Genomic DNA, 20,852 nt, shown 5'->3' with positions numbered 1-20,852 from the left:
GTATTTTCATTTTGGGTGATGGTGGTCAGGAGCAAGCAGACCAAAAGCCTTGATCTCAAATGTCTGAGGGTGTGCAAATCTGGGTGATCCCAGGGGTGAAGAAATATTCTGCTGTGCAGAACTAAAAAATATCCCTGCAGCAATATAACAGCAGTGGAAGGGTTAAATTCAAATAAGAATATGCTGTGGTGGAGGATCTGTTGTGGTGCTGCCCAAAGCCCATTGAAGAGGCAGAGTAAAGAAGGGCTGGGGGTGTTCCACGCTTCTCCAAAACGTGCTTGAACACTCAGTGCTCAAATTCAAAATCATCTTGTAAATTCAGTAATAGAGGCTAAAAACCAGAATCTGGAAATTTTATGAGTATGTTTTATTTTTTTTTCCTGAGCTGGTTAATGCTTATCCCAGCCTGGGGAAGAGAAACATACCAAGCTACTGGACTTAACATTTGCAAATAGCCTGGTTTAGGGATTTTGGCCTAGGTACAAGCATCAAATTATGACAAGATGAATAGTGGCTTAAGTGCTCTCTTTTGTGCCAACAAGCTGCCAGCTTTGAGATGTGTTTCCATTACCTGGGTACCTGCAGGCAGGTGATTTGGGTGGGATGTTGGTACAGAGTTAGATCTTCATTTCTTTCAGTATCCTACACCTGTAGCAATGTGAGTAATCCTTCAGGAGAGCTTTATCTGCATCTTTGATTGCTGTGATGTGAGTGTGGTGCCTCTCCAGCTTTTCTTTATGCTCATATGCAAACAGCCTTTGTGCAAAGCACAAAGTGAAGCTTCACAGGAATGGCATTGTGGCCTGTTAAGTTCTGTCACCCCAGAGAATGCAGGTAAAAAAAAATTAAAACAAGTAAGGAAACATTCCTGCCAAATGCTTGCTTGTGTTAGAACTGAGTAGCTTTCAGCCTGGTATGGTTGATTGTCCATGGAATGTCAGTGCTTTATTGGACATGTTCACTGTACAATTCAAATCCTTCCTCCTCAGCATACCAGAGCAGAGGCAGAAATCTCCTGACCCCATTAAAGTTTCATGTTACTATTTTGATCCTTGTGATTTGGTTTTTAGTACAGAATCACAGGCCTTGCAGAGAGTTCTTGGCATGTTGGTTCATGTTTCTCTGCTTACCTACCTCTGCCAACTTGTAGAGCTGTCCTGAAACAAAACAGCCCTACTAAATATTGGGGTGCAGTCTCTGGACTGATCCTGAGTTGCAAAATTGTCTGAAACCTGATTTATTTTGGGGAGAGAAAGCAGCAAATGCAAATCTGTTTTAATCACTCCAAGGATCAATTCATTAATTAGTGTGTGCAGAAACAGCTTTCCTGGAAACACCGTTGTCTGCAGTGCTCTGGTTCCTGCTGCCTTCCCCCAGGCAGTGCCTTTAAGCTGGGCAGAAGTGAAGTTTTTCTCCCTTGAAGGTGACTTTTTTGCAAACATTTGCTGCTGGCTGAGTTGGCTTTGATGCAGTTGTGGCCACTGCTGAGCTGGGTGTGATATTTGGGCACCGAACGCGGTGCTGGCAGCAGCTACACAAAACCCTCACTAATGCAGGCATGGAGGCAGCACCAGTGCTCTGTGCAGGCTGCTCCCTCTTCTTTTGGTGGCATTTCCAGGTTTGGGGCATTTGGCATCACAAGGGCTGGTGCTGACAGCAGAGCTCCTGGCAAGGGTGTGAGCAGCTCTGGAGCTGCCGATGGCGAACTGGGAATGCTTCCCTGGCAGGGGAAAGGCTCCTGTCCAGGACAGCCACGTATTTAATGGCTCTTGGGAGGCTTTGCTGTGGATGTGTGCACTTAAATCTCAGCCTGCTCTGGGCTTTAACATTCCCAGCATCCTGCTGTAAGAAGGGGACAGGACCCAAGCTCCAAGCTGTGTTTATGCTGTAGTGCATTTGCACAAGTGTGCAAAGGTTCAGCTTCGTTCCCTGCTCTCATCCCCAGTTACTCCTGGTGCTGGATTAGCTTTGTGGAGTTGTGGTTTCCTCTTTGCATGGTCTGCCATAACCCTGATGCTCTCCAGGGAGGTGGTGGTCAGTCCAGAGGCCTTTGCTGTTCAAATAAAGCTGGGATCACTTCCTGCATGTGCATCACTTTGCATTTATCCCCTTTGGTTTTATTTGGCATTTCCGGCTCAATACTCAGAGCACTGTAAGGGCTCTGTTTTCCAGAGGATGCTCATCTTTACCTGAACAACTGGATATCATTAGCAGAATGTTCTGTTCCCCTTCTTTTATCCACTTCTTACTCTGGGGCAGGTCCTTTGATACATTGCCTGTAAGAGCAGCTCTGGCGCAGTGCTGTTGTGTCAAATTCCTCCTCCAGGCATGCAACAGAAAGTTTCACTTCATTTTTTTTTTTGCCATGGCATTATTGTTTTTGCTTGTGTCCCCAATGTGTGGCCCCATCAGCCTCCTGGGATGTTGCTTTTGCTGTGATTGGGAGAGTTGTGATTTGCCAGTGCAGGCATTTGCAAGCTGCTCCTTTGGCCTGCCGTGTTTGTTTTCACCCCTGACCTTGCAGAGCTCAGGAACATTTCCATTTGCCGTGTTCATGTACAGCCTCAGCTTCTCAGAGAATGACTTATTGATTTTAATAATGCCTTTTACCCTGCTGTTTTGGTATGTTGGCTTCCCCTCTGCAGCCCTTGCTCCAAAATTTGTTTGTTTTCCTAGTTTCCATGCCGCCTGCAGGAATTTTGCTCTTTTGACTTCCCACATGGGTGTTTGTTGTATATATTCTGTATAGGAAACATTCCTGTATGTTGCACAGAGATACTCCAGAAACACTCCAGTGCAAGAAGAAAATGTGACCCCTCCAGAGGAGGTGGTCACAGGTTCAGATGTTTCTGGAGTGGCACTGGCAGGGTTTAAACCTTGAGGTGCCTGTGTAACTTCCATGGCTGTGGTTTCAGAATTTAACAGCATAAATATGTTGCTTTTGTCAACCCAGCTGGCAGGCTGCTCCATTTGAAAGCCTTTCTGTGTGCTTGTTCAGGTGTATGGATGGGGATGGGCCGTGTCTTTGCTTTGGGAGTTTTTGTGGACTTGCAGAAGCTTTAGTGGATGTCTTAAGGGTTGGGGGGAAAGTAAAAAAAAGAATGTTTTGTTACAGCAATGCAATGAAGTGCAGCACAGTGTGTTTGCAGGGCAGGGGCTGCTGAAGTGCTTAGCTGAGAGCTGCACCTTTTGAGTGTTTATCCTGTCTGAGTATAAATGTACGTTGTGGTTAGGTAGAAGTTACAAAAATATTATTAATATTAAAAAATACTAATTATCCAGATGCATTTCTGTGAGGGAGCAGGGATGCAGAGTGCTGATGTTGCTTCTGGGACCATTGGGATTCTGGAGCAGAAAGCAAAATAATTTATCTCATGAGAAAGCATTTGACTGACACAGTGAAGGTGTTTGCAAACAAAACCTGGAGCTCACCTGGTTCCAGTATTTTGGTCTGCAGGAAGTATTGCTGTGTCTTGGTCCCTCAGTCAGTATCAAGGAGAATGCTGAGATAGCAGAGAATAAATCAGGGGATGCCTTCAGTGCTACCTTGTCATGTTTCTGTGACATGATATTTGCAGTTTTTTCTACTGAGCAAATACACACAGTAAGTGTGAGACTTTAAGGAGTTAATTTTGAGGTCACTTAAAAAAATTACTTGTTCAATGCACATAATCAATATAAAACAGGATTTCATATCTTTTCCCATGCAAAAATTACAAAAGCTGTTGTACTGCCCTTCAAATTTGCTTTGGCAACTCTAACCCAACCCTGTTTTATTAAACAGCTCTCTTTCCTCCTAATATATACAGAAATGTTTGCTGTATAAACATCTTAACTAGACATCTGCTTTTCCCCAGATATAGAGCACAGTTAACTTTTTGCCCTATTCACTGAGGCTGATCACTTTTTTCTGCTGGCCAGATGAAATAAAGTTGGGTTTTGTAGCAGATGCAGCCCAGTTGAGCTTTGCATGACGCAGGTGTTCCCCCAGCTGGGAAGTGTGGAATTGTGCCATTTTGCTGAGATGATGGGGAGGTTTAGATATGTGAGGGCGTTAAAAATAATTCTCTGTGTTAACAGTGGGCTTTGTCCCTGGTGGGCTCCATATGCTCAACAGCTGACTGGGGCAGCAGCTGTTCTATATTTTATTAGGAGACTTATGAAGTTAGAAACACGGATGATCATTCAAAACACAAGCAACTCTTTGCAGCCATGGAAACGGGCTTCAACAACAAACTTGCATTTGTGAGCCTTCCAAGTAAAATAATCCCACTGCACTGTGTTCAGGTGGTCCTGGGGAAGTGAATGAACTTGCATTTTGATTTCCTTAGGTTCTGTTTACTCAGTCCCACTTTTTTAATCTCTTTTTCTCCCTGTTTTCTGTTTCTGAGAAGATACTAAACTTTGCATGTGATCCTGATTTAGATTCTCCAACATTGACAGATTTATATGGGAATCCTTCCTGGAGTGTGCTCTTGGTAATGGTCATGGCAGTGGGATACAGAGAAGGGTGAGCAAACACTCTGCTCTCATAACTCCTTGGGATTTTAGTGTCCCTTATAATCCAAGTAGCTTTTCAAACTCTTGTTGCATGTTTGCTGCACTTCTGTGCAATTTGTAGGGAGCTGGTGAAGCTTTGCTTGCCTGGAGAACCTGTAGGTTTCTCTCCTAAAAACATGCAGGATTTTTGGTGTAGAAAAGCTCTCCTTGTTCAGGCTCTGAACTGTCTTCTCATTCTGACTGTGGGCTCCTTTCATGCTCAGTCATGTACCCCACCCCTACCCAAAACAAAACCAGCCACCCCCTGCCAGTTTCTGCTCAGCTCTGCTCCTGTTTTGCTTTGGAGGGGCTGCTGTTATTCCAGCTCCTGGCTCATGGAAGTGCTGCCCACACCCAGTGACCCCCTTCAGGCTCAACCAGCCTGCAGAACAGTGACACAGGGCTGGATCTGCACTCCTGAGCTGTGACAGCCTCTGACTCAGCCACTTTGGGCTCCCAGTGATCTGCTGGGCACCTGGATATTGCAAACAGACAGGGAGCAGGGCAGTGGTGTGTAAATAGAGTGGATTGAGCCAAGAATCCTGCACTGTGAGGTGTGCAGGACTGTGCAGGCTGAGCAAGACTTGATACAGTCATGTGTGAGGTACAACTGCCTCTGCTGCTTCTGCCCTTTGAGAGGTGTAGAAATATTTTTATATAAAGTGATCAATTTTGGGTTGCTGTCAGAGAAGCAGAGTTTTAAAAGGAAGGCTTAAAAGGGCTGTTGGTAAAACTGATATAAAAACTGATACAGAAAATCCTTGGGACAGAGCTTGGCAGCTTGGAGACTTCAGGGATGATTTGTGGTTCCTTAATTTGCTCCAGGGACCAGCCTGGTGCCCTTCAAGTCTGGGTCCTTAAGGAGGTAAAGCCATTTGAGCCTCCTCTGGGCACCTCTCAAGTGAATTGCCCATAAAAGCACCAAAACTGGTTTTCTTGGAGTGGGCAGTGTTGAATTGCACGATTTGGAAGTTAAAAGTTGATGTAAAAGAGCAGTGCTGATGTTGGGGGTAGAAGGGGGTGCCTGAGAGGCAGCACAGCTCATGAGGACAGTCTACATGGAGAGACAAAGTTGATTAAAGGATGTGTAGAGGTGAGCATGTGCCATTTGCCATGGGAATTGCATGGAGGAGCAGGAGGCTGGAGGCAGCTTGCTCAGTGCTTGTGTGGAACGAGGAGCTGCCTTTCAGGCTGAGTGGGTTTGGAGCCATGAATGGGGAGAAAGGAGCTCCCTGCAAGCCGAACTCTGTAGCAGAGACTTTTCACTTTGGCAAACTCCAGTTAAATCCCGCTACAGAGCAACTGGACTTGTCCTGGGGAGCCCCTCCCTGCTGGAAGGGGTGAGGAGTGCTGGGGGTCTCACCCCACTGCTTTGGGCCCCAGGCAGAGAACGTGACCCAGCACCAGCACCAATTCCTGGCCTGTGCTGCAGCCACGTCCTCTGAGCCTTTTGGCAGATGAAATGTTTGTTTAAAGCCACAAATGACTTCCTGCAGGAATGATCATTGGATAATGGGGTCCTGCTCTGCAGTCTGCCCGGGCAGGGGGATGTGTTGCCTTCAGCCCCAGTGGTTGTGGCCTGCTCAAAGTTTTGTTCTGAACTTTTGCTGTGAGTAAAACTAAATCTCAGTAGGCAGCAGGCTTGTTCTTCTACAAAGGAATTGTGTTGCGAGTCCTCCAAGAACTCATCCTGTACAGGCTGAGATCTGGATCCCTCTGACTGTTCAGACCTCAAAACAACTTTGCCAACTCCCACAGTATGTGACAATAACAGCAGTAGTAACAAACTACCTCAAAAGAGACCAAGTACAATATGGAAAGAGATCTTTATTAAAAATTTTGTACATCAAAGGATTAACTACTACATTTTAAACAAGAAATAAGATTTTACATATTACAAAAGATGTTATTAGTTCTTGAATTAGAAATAAATTTTATGAACACTGTACATGATACATCTGAGTTGTAAGAGCAAGAACAGGACCGAGTGCTTGAAAATGATATAACTTAATAAGAAAATGCACTCAGTTCTTAGTATGCAACATAATATTTCTGGAAAATAGTATGTTAACTTCAGTCTGAAAATGCTGCCTCCCTCTGAGCCGTAACTACCAACAGTGTTCTCATGGACATTTGTGCCCTGCCTGGTGATTTCTCCTTTGGAGTTTCTTTCTTTGTTGGAGACATTTTCTTCCTATGGTCTGTTTTTCTTGGAGAGAGTGTAATGTTATTCCATGGTATGGTTAACACAATCTGCATACAAAAACCTGATGCAAAGCATTTCTCACAATGTCACTTTACCTCCAACCCAGATTAGAAAAACCAACTGTGATAGCGCATAAATGTCTACAGAAATAAATTTTTATTTACTGTTACCTTTTGTTACAAAGTAGTTAAAAATAAGAAATATATTTTAGCTTATCAGATAACCGTTACTTTGTGTATCATTTGTACTACATAATTTTTTTCTTTTTTGAGATTCAGTGTAGCTGCATTAGAATTTAAAATAAAAACAAAACAGAAGATCACTTTTAAATTGCATGACCTATTTGGCTAGGAAGGGTGTGTGAAGCTTTACAGGATAGTATGAACATACAGTTCTCATATAAAAGCGTAGTATGTATCTAGTCCAAGGAAGGTAATAAAAGATTTAAATCTTTATACAGAAAGTGACAATGCCCATGTTATACTATGGAACACATCTACTAATTCGGAATTACAGGTGTAACGTGCGAATAGGAGAGATCAACTTACTAAACAAATTCTTTTAAAAAAGAGAGGAAAAATCTATAAATAACAATAGTAAGTGCTTTGTTTTGGGTACTATTCTTTGGTGTGGGGTGGCTGCGGGCGCTAGAAGGCGTAGGGGCCCACGATGATGGTTAGCCGCAGCACCGAGCTCGTGCGATAGTTCAGGCTGTTCACTGTCAGCATCTCCAGGTCCACGATGTGCTCCCTGGGGCCCGACAGCGACTTCACCAGCACCAGCATGGCGCTCACCGTGCTGGTTTGCTGCAACAACAGCAACAGCACAGCCCGGCTCAGCCCAGCCCACAGCAACTCCTGCTGCTGTGCCACGGCTCCGTGGGTCCCCCCCCCCATCCCTCACGGCTCCGTGGGTCCCCCCCCCCCCCTCCCATCCCCTTCCTCACGGCTCCATGGGTCCCCCCCCCCCTCCCCTCACGGCTCCGTGGGTCCCCCCCCCCCCCTCCCCTCACGGCTCCGTGGGTCCCCCCCTCCCTCACGGCTCTGCCTCAGCCCTGGCCTGTACCAGGCAAGGGCACTTTTAACACTTCCAAAGGGCCACGGCTAATCTCACACCTGGCTGTGCTGAAGGGAAAGCTCCACCTGACTGAGCCCCTCAGGAATAAACTGTGCTGCAAAATCTGTTCCTGGTTATGCTGACTACCCCAGAGGATGTGGAAAGTGGTAATCTATCCCAAGATGGTTTTTGTTTTAACCCCATCTACCAGGTTTTAAAATAGAGAAGAGAGCAAGTGAAATAAGAGCTCTAATGTCTTTAACAGTGAGGTAGTTCGTTCAGTGGAGGGAAACTCAAAACTGTCTTGTGGCTCATGCTCCAGAAGTTGTGCTGTCCTTGTAAACACTGGGAGTTTTTGTTACTGGTGTGTGCCTATTGCTATCCCCATCTTGTTTTGCTTCAAAGCTCTTTTCCCAATCTGGGGTTATGTTGCTGGTTTGTCCAACAGTTTTGTCTTTTCCAGATGGGTCAGCTCCATCTCTCTCTTTGCCTTCTAAAAATGTTTTCTCCCTGTGTCACGTGAGTTGGGTGCACAGATGAATCCAACCCATGTGCTGCATCCAGGAGCTAGCTCAGCATTTTACTACAACAGTAGGAATAACTTCCAAGTAAGCTTTTGTTTACCACAGTCCCCTGGCAGGAATAAACAGGTGCTTCCCTATTTAAGGCCTGTGATTTCTTGTTGGGTGGCAACAGGAGGTGGGAACTGTTACTCCAAGGGTCAGTCTGAGGGCCACACTGGGTCTAACCCAAGTGGGACCTGCAGTGATCTTGTTTTTGTTTTAAGCAAGTAGCTGTTTGTATTTTGGGGGTAGTTAGGGGTTTTGATGTGTAAGCTGTAATCCAGTGTTTTCCCCTGGATTTGTTATGTCACAACAAATGATGTATGGATGAGTAGTTCCCTTTTCCCACCTTGGGTAAACATGGTGTAAATGGCAATACTACAGCTTGGTACACTTGTACTGTCAGAAGCCCATAATCTCCTGATTGAAAGGAAAATGAGACATGAAAACTTCCCAATTACTGTATTTCTGATAGAAGGCTTTTGTGCTGAATCTGTTTTACTGAGTGTAAAGCCATATATGGAGAAAGGACTTGCCAGGAATTTGTAAATATTATAGGAGTTCAAGAAAATGAGATTTCTTCCCAAAAACCCAAAAAACATCTGCTTAGAAAGCAGATATTCTAGATGCTTCCATTCATGTGTATCTACTTGAATGTATCCCACTAACAGAAAATACTGCCATCCCAAGTATTTTGAACTTCCTTGGTTTTTCCTATGGGAAATGAAGGTTTAATTATGTCTCAACAGCACTGTAAGTTGGCCTGAGCTTACCTTGGGATGGGGCATGGATTTCTAGAATGCTGTTATTGATTTCTCATTTTGTAAAATAAGAATTGTAATTCATGTAATTGTAAAAGGAATCTTTCTGTAATTGTGTCCTAGATTTATCTGAGTCCTCAGATTTATCTGACGTGTTGGTACAGAGAGGGGAAGGCAGGGAGTTGTTTTGTGTGAATCTGGCATGGCTGTCCCAGGATTGCTAAATATCCCTGAGAGTTGGAGTCACCGTTTAGGGTTTTCAGGTAGGAGAGTTACAGGCTTGTTAAAAACTGGAAACCAAGCACACTTGGTAAGGAAGCACCAAAAAGCTGCTGAACTTAGGGGTGTTGTGGAAGCCTTCTGGGGACCTTTGGGGTTGTCACAAGGATGGGGCAGTGTGGAGGCAGGGTCTGAGTGCCCCAGTACTCACCCTCAGGTAGAACTCTCCGTTCTCATTGCCAGACTTGATCCTGAAGGTGTTGATGGTGTTGGGGTAGATGCTGGTGGCCTGGATCTGGAAGATGTCGGAGGGCACGGTCCTGTCGGAGCGGATGCTCATGTACTTGTACACCACCGAGTAGGGCAGCTCCCGGCAAATGGCGTTGGACACCGGGCACACGCAGCGGCTGCATGCAGACAGGGGAGAGCACAGCAAAAGGCATTAAAACACAAGGTTCTCTTCATTCCTTCGTGGCCCTTCTTCAGGATGAGCCTAAAACACAAGATTTCGTTTTTCCCTTACTTCTCTGAGGTAAGGATGTAGGGCTCTTGACAAGGATTTCTGGGGTAACAACGGAACCCTCCGTGGTAATTCCAGCAGATTTCATCCTCTCTGCATTCATTAGTGGTCTCACACTCATTTATATCTAGGAGGAAGGAGATGCTGTGTCAAAGCAGATGGAAACAGGGTTGCTACAAAGGTACTACAGAAAAACCTGTTTGTCTGTTGAAACCCATCAGCTTTCCATGTCCTTGTCTTGTTTTCTGGGACCTGGCTATAAAGGGTTTCTCTGTGCAGAAGTGGAATAAACTTGCTTATTGGCTGTTAAGCAAGACTGAATGTTTTTAGCTGACTGGAGATGCACATTAATCATATATAATGCAACTGTGGAAGTGCTGTCAAGTTTATAATTAGCAAAGAATGATTTTACAGCCAAAGGTGTCCCGGAGACAGAGGAAAAAGGTCTCAAGGAAGAATTGTGATTACCTGCCTTTTCTGGCTTCTCAGTTATTATAACCTGGGTTTCATGGTCTAAAGTGCTTCATTAATGGCTACATTTTCACCAAAATAGCTTTAGAAGAAATAGTGAAAACTCATTTATTGTGCAAAGCAGAGTTTCTTTTGCCTGAGAAAAGACCCCTGAAGGGAGGTGGAGACTGTGAGCCTTGCACTGCATTAATGCTCTATTTCCTGTCAGTGCCAGAGCCCCACTGTCTACCCACAAGGTCTCCTAAATTTCATTCAGGCACAGAAAGGCTTTATCCAAATGTAATCTCTTGGAAGGCACAAACAGGTTTTTATATGCTTAAAGCAACCATCCTGCAACACTCAGTGTCAGCTGCTGTTCTTCAGAAGGAAAAGAAGTTAAGGAGGATTTTGTAAGACAAAATGCTCATAAAGAAGAATTATTTTCTCATGTTTTCTGGCCCTAATTATCACACCTCTTTATTTCTAAAAATATTTTCTGTTCAATCTGGTTCTGCATTACAGAAGCAATAGTTCTTGCATTTAGAATATTGCAGAACAATATATTCTAAAAAGATGCAGAGACTTTTAGCATCACTGAGAAAAAACCAGAAACTTGAAAATCCTAGCATTTGGTGGCACCTGGCCAGAACATTTATTTTTCTACACACAAATTATCTAAGCTGCTGAAGGCTTGCATTTTTTTCTCCTTTATCAGAAGAAACATATCTTTAATTTTTACTGTGACTGGATTTAGGAATCTCTCTGAAAAGAAACATGATATAAATCCATGTTTCATGACCTGGATTTATTCAGGGATGTTGATCTCAAATTTAGAGCCACTACCTTGACATCCAAGACGAGCTTTACCTGAGGGCTGCAAAAACTGAAATTTTGTCTTAGGAATCCAAAGGACTTGGAGTTTGAGCTCAAGGATTCAAATGAGATTAAAAGATATTTAATGAATCATCAAGTGCTTTATCAACATATCTTCTGCTATCAGCACAGTAATCCTGTCAGGCAGTACAACCATTTATCCAGCAATCACCCTTAGCCTGAAGTGGTGTAAAAAACTCAGGGCTGAGCCTGCCAAGGGAAGGGCACTTACCTTGGCATGTCCTGCCTCCCACTACCTGGTACCCTTCAGGGCACACGCAGGAGAACTTCCCTGGCTCGTTGACACACTGGTACTGACATAAGTAACTTGAGGTTCTGCATTCGTCAGTGTCTGCAGAGAGCAAAAGAGCTCTGTGTTATTGGCTTTTGAAATGTACCTTGTTGCAGAACTAAATGGGAAAAAAAAATAGCTAAAAAGAGCTATCCAAAACCTGAAATGTGCTGCTTAATACTTTGAGAATGGAAGGGTGAGCTCTGCTGGGATTTTGTCAGTAATCCTCCAAAAGAAGTAGTTTGGATTTGAGGAAGCAGAAGCTAAATTAGACTTCAGAACAGATTTGGGAAAATAACTCTTGAAATTGTGTATACTTGCAGTATTCCAAAATGTGATGACTTTGAGGAAAAAACCCACAGCTGCGAGATTAGTTAGCAAGGCAAAAATGTTGCCTTTGTACTTGTGCCCTACACTCATGGAGTAGCTCTCTGGGAAAGAGGGAAAAGTCTTTTTTTTTGCCTTCTAATAATAATAATCAGTGGATACCATTCTCCTGCTTCTTTATCCTTGTGTATCCATCAGTCTCTCGTGAGGGAGGCCTGGTGTGAAACAGAACTGAACAGTGCATGCCATCAACAGGAAATGAGTTTAAACCCATCAAGAGGAGGGCTTGGCTTGGCAAGCAGAGACCTCCCTCCTCCTACCTCTGAGCTGAGCCCAGCTCTTGGGCTGGGCTCAGGGGTGTCCTTGGAGGCTGCTCCTGTTCTGTTCCCTGCTCTGTTCAAATGGGATTAGGGTAAGCAGCTTGGTTAACCTATTATTATTATAATTATTAACCCAAGATTAGGTTAAGCAGAGGGAGGATCTGTAGCAGCTCTCCCAGCTCACTGGGGAGGGCGGTGCTGAAGCAGGGACCTCTCTGCCTGCAAGGCTGGTAGAAAGGCTGTGGGCTCTAAGGGTGAGGTCATCATGTGTCCAAGAGGAGATTAGGGCACCCCTGTGGAGCCTCTGGCACAGGAAATAAAGTGTTGATTGTGTAATTGTACAGGAGGCATGCTGTTTGTGTACACAGGCTGCAAAGCACCTCAAAAGCACACTTGTGGCCCCCTTAAATCAGGAATTGGAGGTTTTGTTTTCAGAGGAGCCTAACAACACACAAAATTGCCCTTGTTTTTGCTGTGCATTCCTTTCCAATTCATTTAATGATCATCAGCATTAGACCATCCACAATTCCAGGGAGTTTGTGCAATCAGGGTTCAGAAATCTTTCTTCCCACTTGGGATCTGAAGTTCAGCAATCTGTGTCCTGTTTTGCACTTGCTATGGAGAGACCCATTCCTACCTGTACCTGAGAGCAGCTGCAGCTACTCAAGTGTAAATTAGCCTCCTTTGTACCATAAAAAATAAATATCCTTAGGGTTTTGACTACAAACTCTACCCACAGATTGTCTCCATTTCTATTCTGTCCCTTAGTTCACAGAAAGGCTTCAGTGCAAATAAAAACAACAATTTGCTTTTCCAAGACAAAGAAAAGTCTCACCTTCACAGTTGATTCTGTCACTGCTTAGCTCAAAGCCTGGATTACACTGGCAAATGAAAGAACCCAGGATATTGTAGCACTGCTGTGCACATGGGTTGTTGGCATCACATTCATTTATGTCTGAAAGGAAAAAGGAGATATTTTTCTTGTGTGGGTGGTAATTAGGCTTGGTGCATTAGTCCTTAGGCTGGGCCTGTTGCTCAGCAGAAGCTCAGTTGGCTCAGCCAATGTAGATCTGCAGACACTGGAGCAATGTTAGATCTGTGCTTTACATTCTATGTAAAAACCAGTATTTTTCCAGGAATGAGAGTTATTCTAATGTGTGATGAATTCTCCCAAAAATGTTTAATGTGGCTATTAAGCTGCACATTCCAGTGCCTTTTTTTCAGGTATGAAATGCCAAGTCTCTATAAATAATTGATATAAGGAACACATACTGATAAGACCTCTCAGCATGCAGTGGTTAAGATTTATTTGAGCTATTTATTACTCTGAAATTTGTTCTTTTAAATTCCATTGCAATTATAACATGAGCCTCTGAGGCCAGTAGAGTTCTGCAGAGCTCTAAGGCCTAGACCATATTGGGGGAAGGTATTTTTCTGTGCTACATTTTCCATGGTGTTGCCCATCCCAAGAACATTTTGAGGACACTGGTATGAGAAGAGAAGCAATTTTTAATGGGAAGTTTATGTAAGTCTAATCACTTCTGGAATCTATAGCCCTTGTTTGGCACAGACTGTTGATTAACTGCTGCTCCTGTCAGTCTGTGGATTTTAGTGTTTTCCCTTTTATTTCCATCCTGAATATTTTCAATTCATGTTTGTGTTTATCAGATATCTCCATGAGCAGAGAGCAGTGCTTGGAGAAAAACCTTTGAGTTCATGGCTTATAAATGTCAGCAACACTGTAAATTTACAGATGCACCTACAAACTGACAAAAATGAGGCACTCAGAAAACTGCAACCAATGAAGAGGGTATGAATTCTCTGCATAATCAACCTCCTTGTCCTGAAAATGAATGATAACAGGGAAAACTCATCCCGAAGTCTTTTTTTTCCCTCCGAGTTCATTTCTGGCAGCAGTGCAAAGGATGTACATCATTCCTCCTCCAACACTACTAGGAGGAATAAATTTGGTGGCCAAAGCCCCAGTTCTGTTCATTTCCCAGGAAATATTGACCCATTTTCAATAGAGGCAGAAGTCGTGACACAAATGTAATAGCTACAGCTGTCAAGTGCTGCTGGAGCAGATGGGAGTTTGTCTTGATGCAGCAATCATCCATTCATAAATCTTCTCCTTAAGCTTTCCTCCCCTTTACCTGGTAGAAATGAGGCTGGGAGGCTGGAAAGCCAGGAAAGTGGTGTTTGGTGAAGTGCTGAAAGAATCCACCTTCCATTTGAGCCATGGAAAGGGACAAGGCAGTGACTTTTGTCACCTGGTTCTGTTGTGTCCGTGGGCAGTTTTTAAAATCCTGTGATTTGGTGAGAAGCAAGCAATTCCTGTCTCAGTGCACAGCTGTGCAGTGTGCCAGGGTGCTTGGTGAGGGTTGGCAATGCTTGGAAGGGATGGTGGAAGCTGGAAAACACAGCCTGATTTCTCTATGTATATAATACATAGAAAAATGTATTATATAAAATATAAAATTATATAATATATAAAAATATAGATTTTACAGACGCAAAAAGAGCTGACCATCTCCATCACCACCCTCTTGATTTTATAGCCATTCTCTTTGTGCTTCTGCAGACAGAGTTACCTTTTATTATGGCTTTCATCCTTCTAGAACAGATGTTATGATTTCAAACTGAACATCAGTCTTAAAGCTTTACTGTGCAGCTTCCCTTAGTATTTTATTTCTAAGGGCAACATCACAGCTGAAAGATCACTCTTAGCAACACTTGTTTCAGTTTTTAACTTTTTCTAGATATTCAAATGTGACCTAAAGGCTTTCTTTACCATGTGCTGAGGTAAATTACCTGTGACAGTGTTCGTAGGGGTGTTAGGATGAGGGAAGAGATGAGAATGTTGACCCTATATTTTAGGAGGCTTGATTTATTATTTTATGATATATATTATATTAAAACGATACTAAAAGAATAGAAAGGATTTCAGCAGAAGACTGGCTAAGAATAGAAAGGGAATGACAACAAAGGCTTGTGACTGACTGAGACAGTCTGAGCCAGCTGACTGTGATTGGCCATTAATGAGAAACAACCACATGAGACTAATCCCAGATGCACCTGTTGCATTCCACAGCAGCAGATAATCAATGTTTACATTTTGTTCCTGAGGCCTCTTAGCTTCTCAGGAGCAAAAATCCTAAAGAAAGGATTTTTTGTAAAATGTTTCTTTGGCAATTACCCTTAACTGAAGAGGTACAGCATTGATTGCTTTGATTCCCAGTTCTGGCCTGTGTCGTGTGAACTGGGAATAATACCAGGAAATAATAAAGCAGAACTGAAAGAACAATTCTAGGATTAAATACTGAATATAAGGTTTTAGATATTCCTTGGAAATCTGCTATGCCAACAAAATAACAGACATTCAAGAAAACTCTAAATTTTTCTCCGGCCCCCCTGTAACTCTTGGCTGACTCGCAGAGGAGCCTCTCAGTGCAGCCTTTTCCTGGTTGGTGTTGATTTTGTTTTGGTGTGTGCCACGCAGGTGTGTGCTGGTGTCTGTGTGTCTGGGGGCTGTTGGGGAGTGCCCAGCAGTGCTTACCCACGCAGGTGTGGTTGTTGGATGCCAGCTGGAAGCCAGCGTTGCACTGGCAGTAGTAGGAGCCGGGCGTGTTCACGCAGCGGTGGTGGCAGTACGGGGGCAGGGTGCACTCGTCGATGTCTGGGGCACCAAAAACACCAGTTAGTTCACATGGAAGCACAGCACCTCCCTGCTATTCTTGTGTCTGAGGAAACTTAATTGCACTTGGTTAAAAGCAGGAGGAAAGCTTATGTGAGCTGGGCACTGCTTCCCTGGATATTACAAGATACACTTGAACTTTTCCTGTGAGTGACTGTTTTGTAACAAGCTTTTATGCTCCTTGTCTTCACTGTGCATTCCCACTTTATTTTATTGACTCAGTCCTGCAGTAGTGCTTGGTCTGGTTTATTTTGTGGAGGTAAAACTCAGTGTTTTGTTCAGCTTTCTCTGATCCCTCAGGATCAGGCACGGTGCTGACCAACACAGCCAATGCGGCTTGGAGCTCATTTTCCCAAAAACTCGCATGCACAACTTCTGGCACGTACTAAATCTTTTCAGCTCCAGTAGGAACAGTCCAGATTTTCTGTGCAAGTGCAGTGGAATGGCAAGGATAGAGAATTAATGGGCCTGAAAAGGAAACAGGTGGTTGTGCTTCCACGGGGATCCCCAGATCCTGCCTTGCTCTCCAAGGGTTTCCCATTGCTCCCATTCCCCTGGCTGCCTGTCCTGGATCCCTTCCCACCCAGCAGCACACCTGGCTGTGCATCCCAGGCACTGAGAGCCTTGCAGAGCCTCTCCTTGCAGGTCAGCCCTGCTTTTGAGGTGGAGCAGTCTGCCTTTCCAAGAGTCAGCATTCCTGCTGTGCATCCGAGCAGGGCTTTCACCTGCCTGCGCCACCCCATTCCCTCACCCCTCTGCATTTTAAAAGGCTTCTGGAGGAGACAGTGGCTCTGGTTTTGCCTGGAAAACATGTTTTATTATTCCATTTTTGTGTGTGTGTGGTGGCTGCCTTGAGCTCTGGTAGCTGGAGCTCGGTGAAGAAACCCAATGCTGTGCTCTGGGCATGTACACAATGGGACATTTCAAAGGATCAACACTCACACAAATCAGAGCAGTATTCACTGGAACAAAGAAAGGCACTTCCCACATCCATGCCAGATCTTGCATTTCCTACCTCCAGCTGTTTCCACCATAGATGTGTTTAAAAAGAGGCCAAGATTTTTTTTTTTTTAAATATAATGAGGAAAGTGTTTGTTTTAATATCAAGTGAAAAAAATAATCTTTACAAGTTAACCCTTTCTTTGTCAAATTTAGGGCTGAACTTAGTGGAGTGTTTCGGATGATTCTGAATGAAAAGACTTCTGCTGGAAAATTCCTGGCTATCCATACAGTAGCAATTGTCACTGGAACTCTTGTTGCAGAGAGAAATTTGGAAGTGGAAATGGAATAAATTAAGGAGGCACAGTAGATTTCCATGCTTGACTTTTACAGGACTAAGCTCTTATAAGTAACTTTAAAAAAATAGGATTGTACATATGAGCAATGCATTGGTACATTTATACACATAAATGCTTTCAGGATCTGGCTCTTATTCAGTGGGAGTTTTCCTTGTGGGATTAGGCACAAGGGCAGATCTAAGGGCTGAGATTCATCTGATCAATTGGGCCAAATCTGTTTGAAGTGATGCTGGAAAACAATTCATTCTCCCTGCAGTCATGCATTTCAGAAAACACTCATTTGGCAGTATGTGAACAAGCAAATTAAAAAGAAAAAATTAAAAAAAGTCAGAAATTGTTAGTGAATTTAGTTTAAAATCAACCAATTGTTAAAAATGTCTCTTTTTCTCCTTCTACCTTCAAGCCAAAAGAGTCTGGAAAAATTTCTTTCAAATTTGAGAAACATTTCCTCCCATATGGAGAACCTCTATCAAGATCTGGCCCCAAGAACATTTTCTGGCTAAGCTGTTATAAAATCCCTAAAGACAGGCTTTATTCTGAAATGCTGACACTACTAACTGTTGGGATGTACTTGTAATTTAGGTCAGTGTGTAATATGTAACACAGGTGTTATTCTTGGTTTTGACCTAAATAGGAGAAGGGAAATTTCACTTTCCAGACCTCTTCATGGATGGATTTAGATGCATAAATGTGTCCACATTTAGGTATAAGGGTCTATCACTCCCATTTCTTCTCACTTCTGTCCTGCTTCCTGTCATTTAGGACCAAGGATCTTGATATCAGAAATGCTGTTGCATGTCAGTAATGTAATTTACCTGCTATATAGAAAATCCAAACAAACCTCAGATATTAAAAAAAACAAATGCATGACCTTCCAACACTATTCATTTACCTACATTCCAAATTAGTCATCCTACTCCTGCACAGAGAACTGAGAGAAATCAGATACACCTGTGTTTACACCAATCTGACAGTTTGAGGCCTGATCTATGTCTCTTAGGAAAGAGATAAGAATTTTTATTCTTATTTCTACAGCTCTTGGATTGGAGTCCTGAAGAAAGGGCCATGCCCAGAAATTGAAGTTATTCTAGGTGTGTACTAAAATCTTCTCAGTTTCTTACCTGTGGCCTTAGCAAGAAGAGAAGAGATTAAGAATAAAAAATTCTAAAAAAATTAAGAATAAGAATTTTAGAATTCTTATACACTTTGAAATGCAGGATCCCTGAAAGAGGAAAAGACCCCAACCCCAAACGCTTTTCTCCTAAGCCGCATAAAATGCGGGCAGTGTATTAGAGGAGGCTGTCTCAAATATCACCTCCTGATGTGTGGATGTGAGTTGCTTCCTTCATAGTTGTTTTTATTATCTGACAAACCCAAGGCTTATGGCTGGAGTGGTTCTAAAAGTATTTTATCCAGTATAATGGTGATTAAAGAGTGTCAAATGCAGGGACAGGGGGATGGCACCTTGGTGTGATGTCCCCACCTGAGGCTGGGATAGGAGAGATGTGGTGCTTGCCCTGCACTTGGATTTAATTCCATGCCATGCTTGCATAGCTCCCATGGGTGCCAACAGCTTGTCTTGGCATGGAGAATAGAGCCTGGTGGTTTTAGAGGCTGCAGCTCTCCTGTACCTGCATTCAGAGCTTCCATCTCTGCCATTTGTGCTCAGGAAGCCAGTCCTGGAGCAGGGCTGGGGGAGGGATAGCTGTGCCCCATGGACCTGGAGCTGAATCTCAGGGGGAGGTGCTTTGCTGCCATCAGGGACTCGTGGCAGTCTCTGGGACACTGGCAATGCCCCAACACAAACAATCACACAATGGGAACTATTAGCAGAACTCAGCTTGTGAACTCCAAGTGTTGATTATCCTCAAAATAGCGCCTCATCCCATGTTTTAGTGATTAATTACTGTGGTAAAGTGACTCTTCCATTGCATTCCAAAGTGAGACAGCTGTTTCACACCACACATACCCATCTGCTTTATGACCAATGTGAAGTTTGTAACTGTGGATAACGAAAGAAAACCATTGAATGGAAAGCAGCACTTACCCACACACTGCTCCCCTCGTTTCTGGTAGCCTGGAAGGCACTGGCAGCTGAAGGAGCCTCTTAAATTGACACACATTTGGTCAGCTCTGCAAGTGTGGGTTCCTGTTGCACATTCATCTATATCTTTATAAAAAAGAAAGTAAGTGCAGTATTAGTCATTACATTTACTTAGAGTATTTCCACAGGCTAAATACTTTACACATCTTCAAGCTACCTATGAGTGCAAGCAGAAAAGTTCAGGTGCACTCCCAAGATGTCATCTCAACACTTGCAGCTATCAGGAATCTGGTAATGTTTAATTCTCATACACTGCCTTTGTAGATATTTTCAATATGGCTATTTTAAACATTTGTTTGTCAAATACTATTAATATTTTGCACTTGTCAGTCTAGAATTTTTTGTGAACTTCTTGCAGCTTCATAATATTTGAATCATTTGCCTGTTTTGTTTTGCTTTGGTTTTTTTCCCACGCTGGTTGGATTTTCATGCTGAATTACTCCAGAAAATTTCAGCAAATGTAGTTCAGCTCTTTCTCAAGGAGGAGAGGAGTTAGAAATATGTTGTTTTGCTGGTACTAAAAGGACTCTGCCGATCTCTTGCATGGTTCCCGTGCTCCATGCCTTGGACAGGGACTTGGAACTGGGAATGTGGTGGCCTTCTCATCAGGAAGAGATCTGCCTCTTGTCATTCCCATGAAAATTCTCCTAATTCAGTCAATCTGTCCAAGTCTCTGGAAACAGTTGATGTGTGTTTGTATTTGCTCAGTACAGCTAAAACTGCAAGTTCTAGCCCGATGCTTTTCAGAGTAATTCAGGCAGCTTTTAGTTTGCGCTCAATGCAGGTTTATACAAGTATAAAAACAGCATTTTCATTTTGCCTGCTCATTATGACTGCTGGAGGTACTTAATTATAATTAAACTGCATGTGCTGACAAACGAATTACAATTTGCTTTCTCATCTGAACATCCAAAATGTTGAAGAGCTTTTTATTGTAACATGACAAAGTACAGTGAGATGACTTTTTCATTTTGGCATCGTACACAATTTGGAGACTCTAGGCTGAATAAACAAATTCCTTAAAACTTATGATCTCTAGTTTACAAATCTCAGCTGACCTCTCTATTTGTATAGGCACTGGGGATGTTAGAACATCACCAGTGGCAGATTCTGGGTGGTGCTTTGGAAAAAATGATGGATTCTTTCTCATAACAAATGAAAACAATTTCAACCACAAGATTCAATAGAAAACAAACCATCAACAGTTTGAATTAATTCTCAACGTTTGCCCTCTCCCCAAATGTCCAAATATTTTCCATACATCTTCCCTTTATTCTACAGGGAAGTTAGGCTGCTCTTTGCATTTCTGCCCAGTGTCAGTCCTGAAGCTGCTGTGCTGGTGCAGGATTTGCTGAGCTCACTGTTGTGTCCTGACACTGCAAAGCACATTCCCAGGTGTGAAGAACACTTTTGGGTCTGGCTGCCTCCTGCCACCCCAACACCAGGCAGCTCAAGACAAGTCTTTGCAGGAAGCTCATGAGCTTTGTGCTCCTGGTTCCTACAAAAGCTGGAAATAAAATACTTGTACAATTCCAGTCCTTTTTGTTGTATACTGTGCTGGAACAAAGCAGATTTATTTGATGTTTTGGAGCTTCATATATGAGTAAACATGGAGTTACCTTTTAAGATG

The 20,852-nt window shown here is 43.3% G+C and overlaps 1 protein-coding gene across 2 annotated transcripts in view; it reads right to left on the bottom strand.

The window, feature by feature from the left end:
* Window positions 1-6,370: 6,370 nt before the first annotated feature.
* EFEMP1 (EGF containing fibulin extracellular matrix protein 1) overlaps window positions 6,371-20,852 on the bottom strand; it is a 45,261-nt gene continuing 30,779 nt past the window's right edge. For both annotated transcript variants that reach the window (XM_054290368.1, XM_054290369.1), the window contains exons 5-11: window positions 19,166-19,288; window positions 15,683-15,802; window positions 12,962-13,081; window positions 11,420-11,539; window positions 9,868-9,991; window positions 9,556-9,751; window positions 6,371-7,551 (exon numbers count right to left, since the gene is read on the bottom strand). In XM_054290368.1, the coding sequence (XP_054146343.1) occupies window positions 7,393-7,551; window positions 9,556-9,751; window positions 9,868-9,991; window positions 11,420-11,539; window positions 12,962-13,081; window positions 15,683-15,802; window positions 19,166-19,288 (962 nt within the window). In that variant the 3' untranslated portion in view covers window positions 6,371-7,392. The remainder of the gene's footprint in view (window positions 7,552-9,555; window positions 9,752-9,867; window positions 9,992-11,419; window positions 11,540-12,961; window positions 13,082-15,682; window positions 15,803-19,165; window positions 19,289-20,852) is intronic.

The sequence above is a fragment of the Melozone crissalis genome, unplaced genomic scaffold (genome assembly GCF_028551555.1).
Source record: "Melozone crissalis strain CALT ecotype California unplaced genomic scaffold, PUWL_Pcris_2 ptg000081l_1, whole genome shotgun sequence".
NCBI classification, from domain to species: domain Eukaryota; kingdom Metazoa; phylum Chordata; class Aves; order Passeriformes; family Passerellidae; genus Melozone; species Melozone crissalis.
This window is presented reverse-complemented; position numbering and strand designations above follow the sequence as displayed.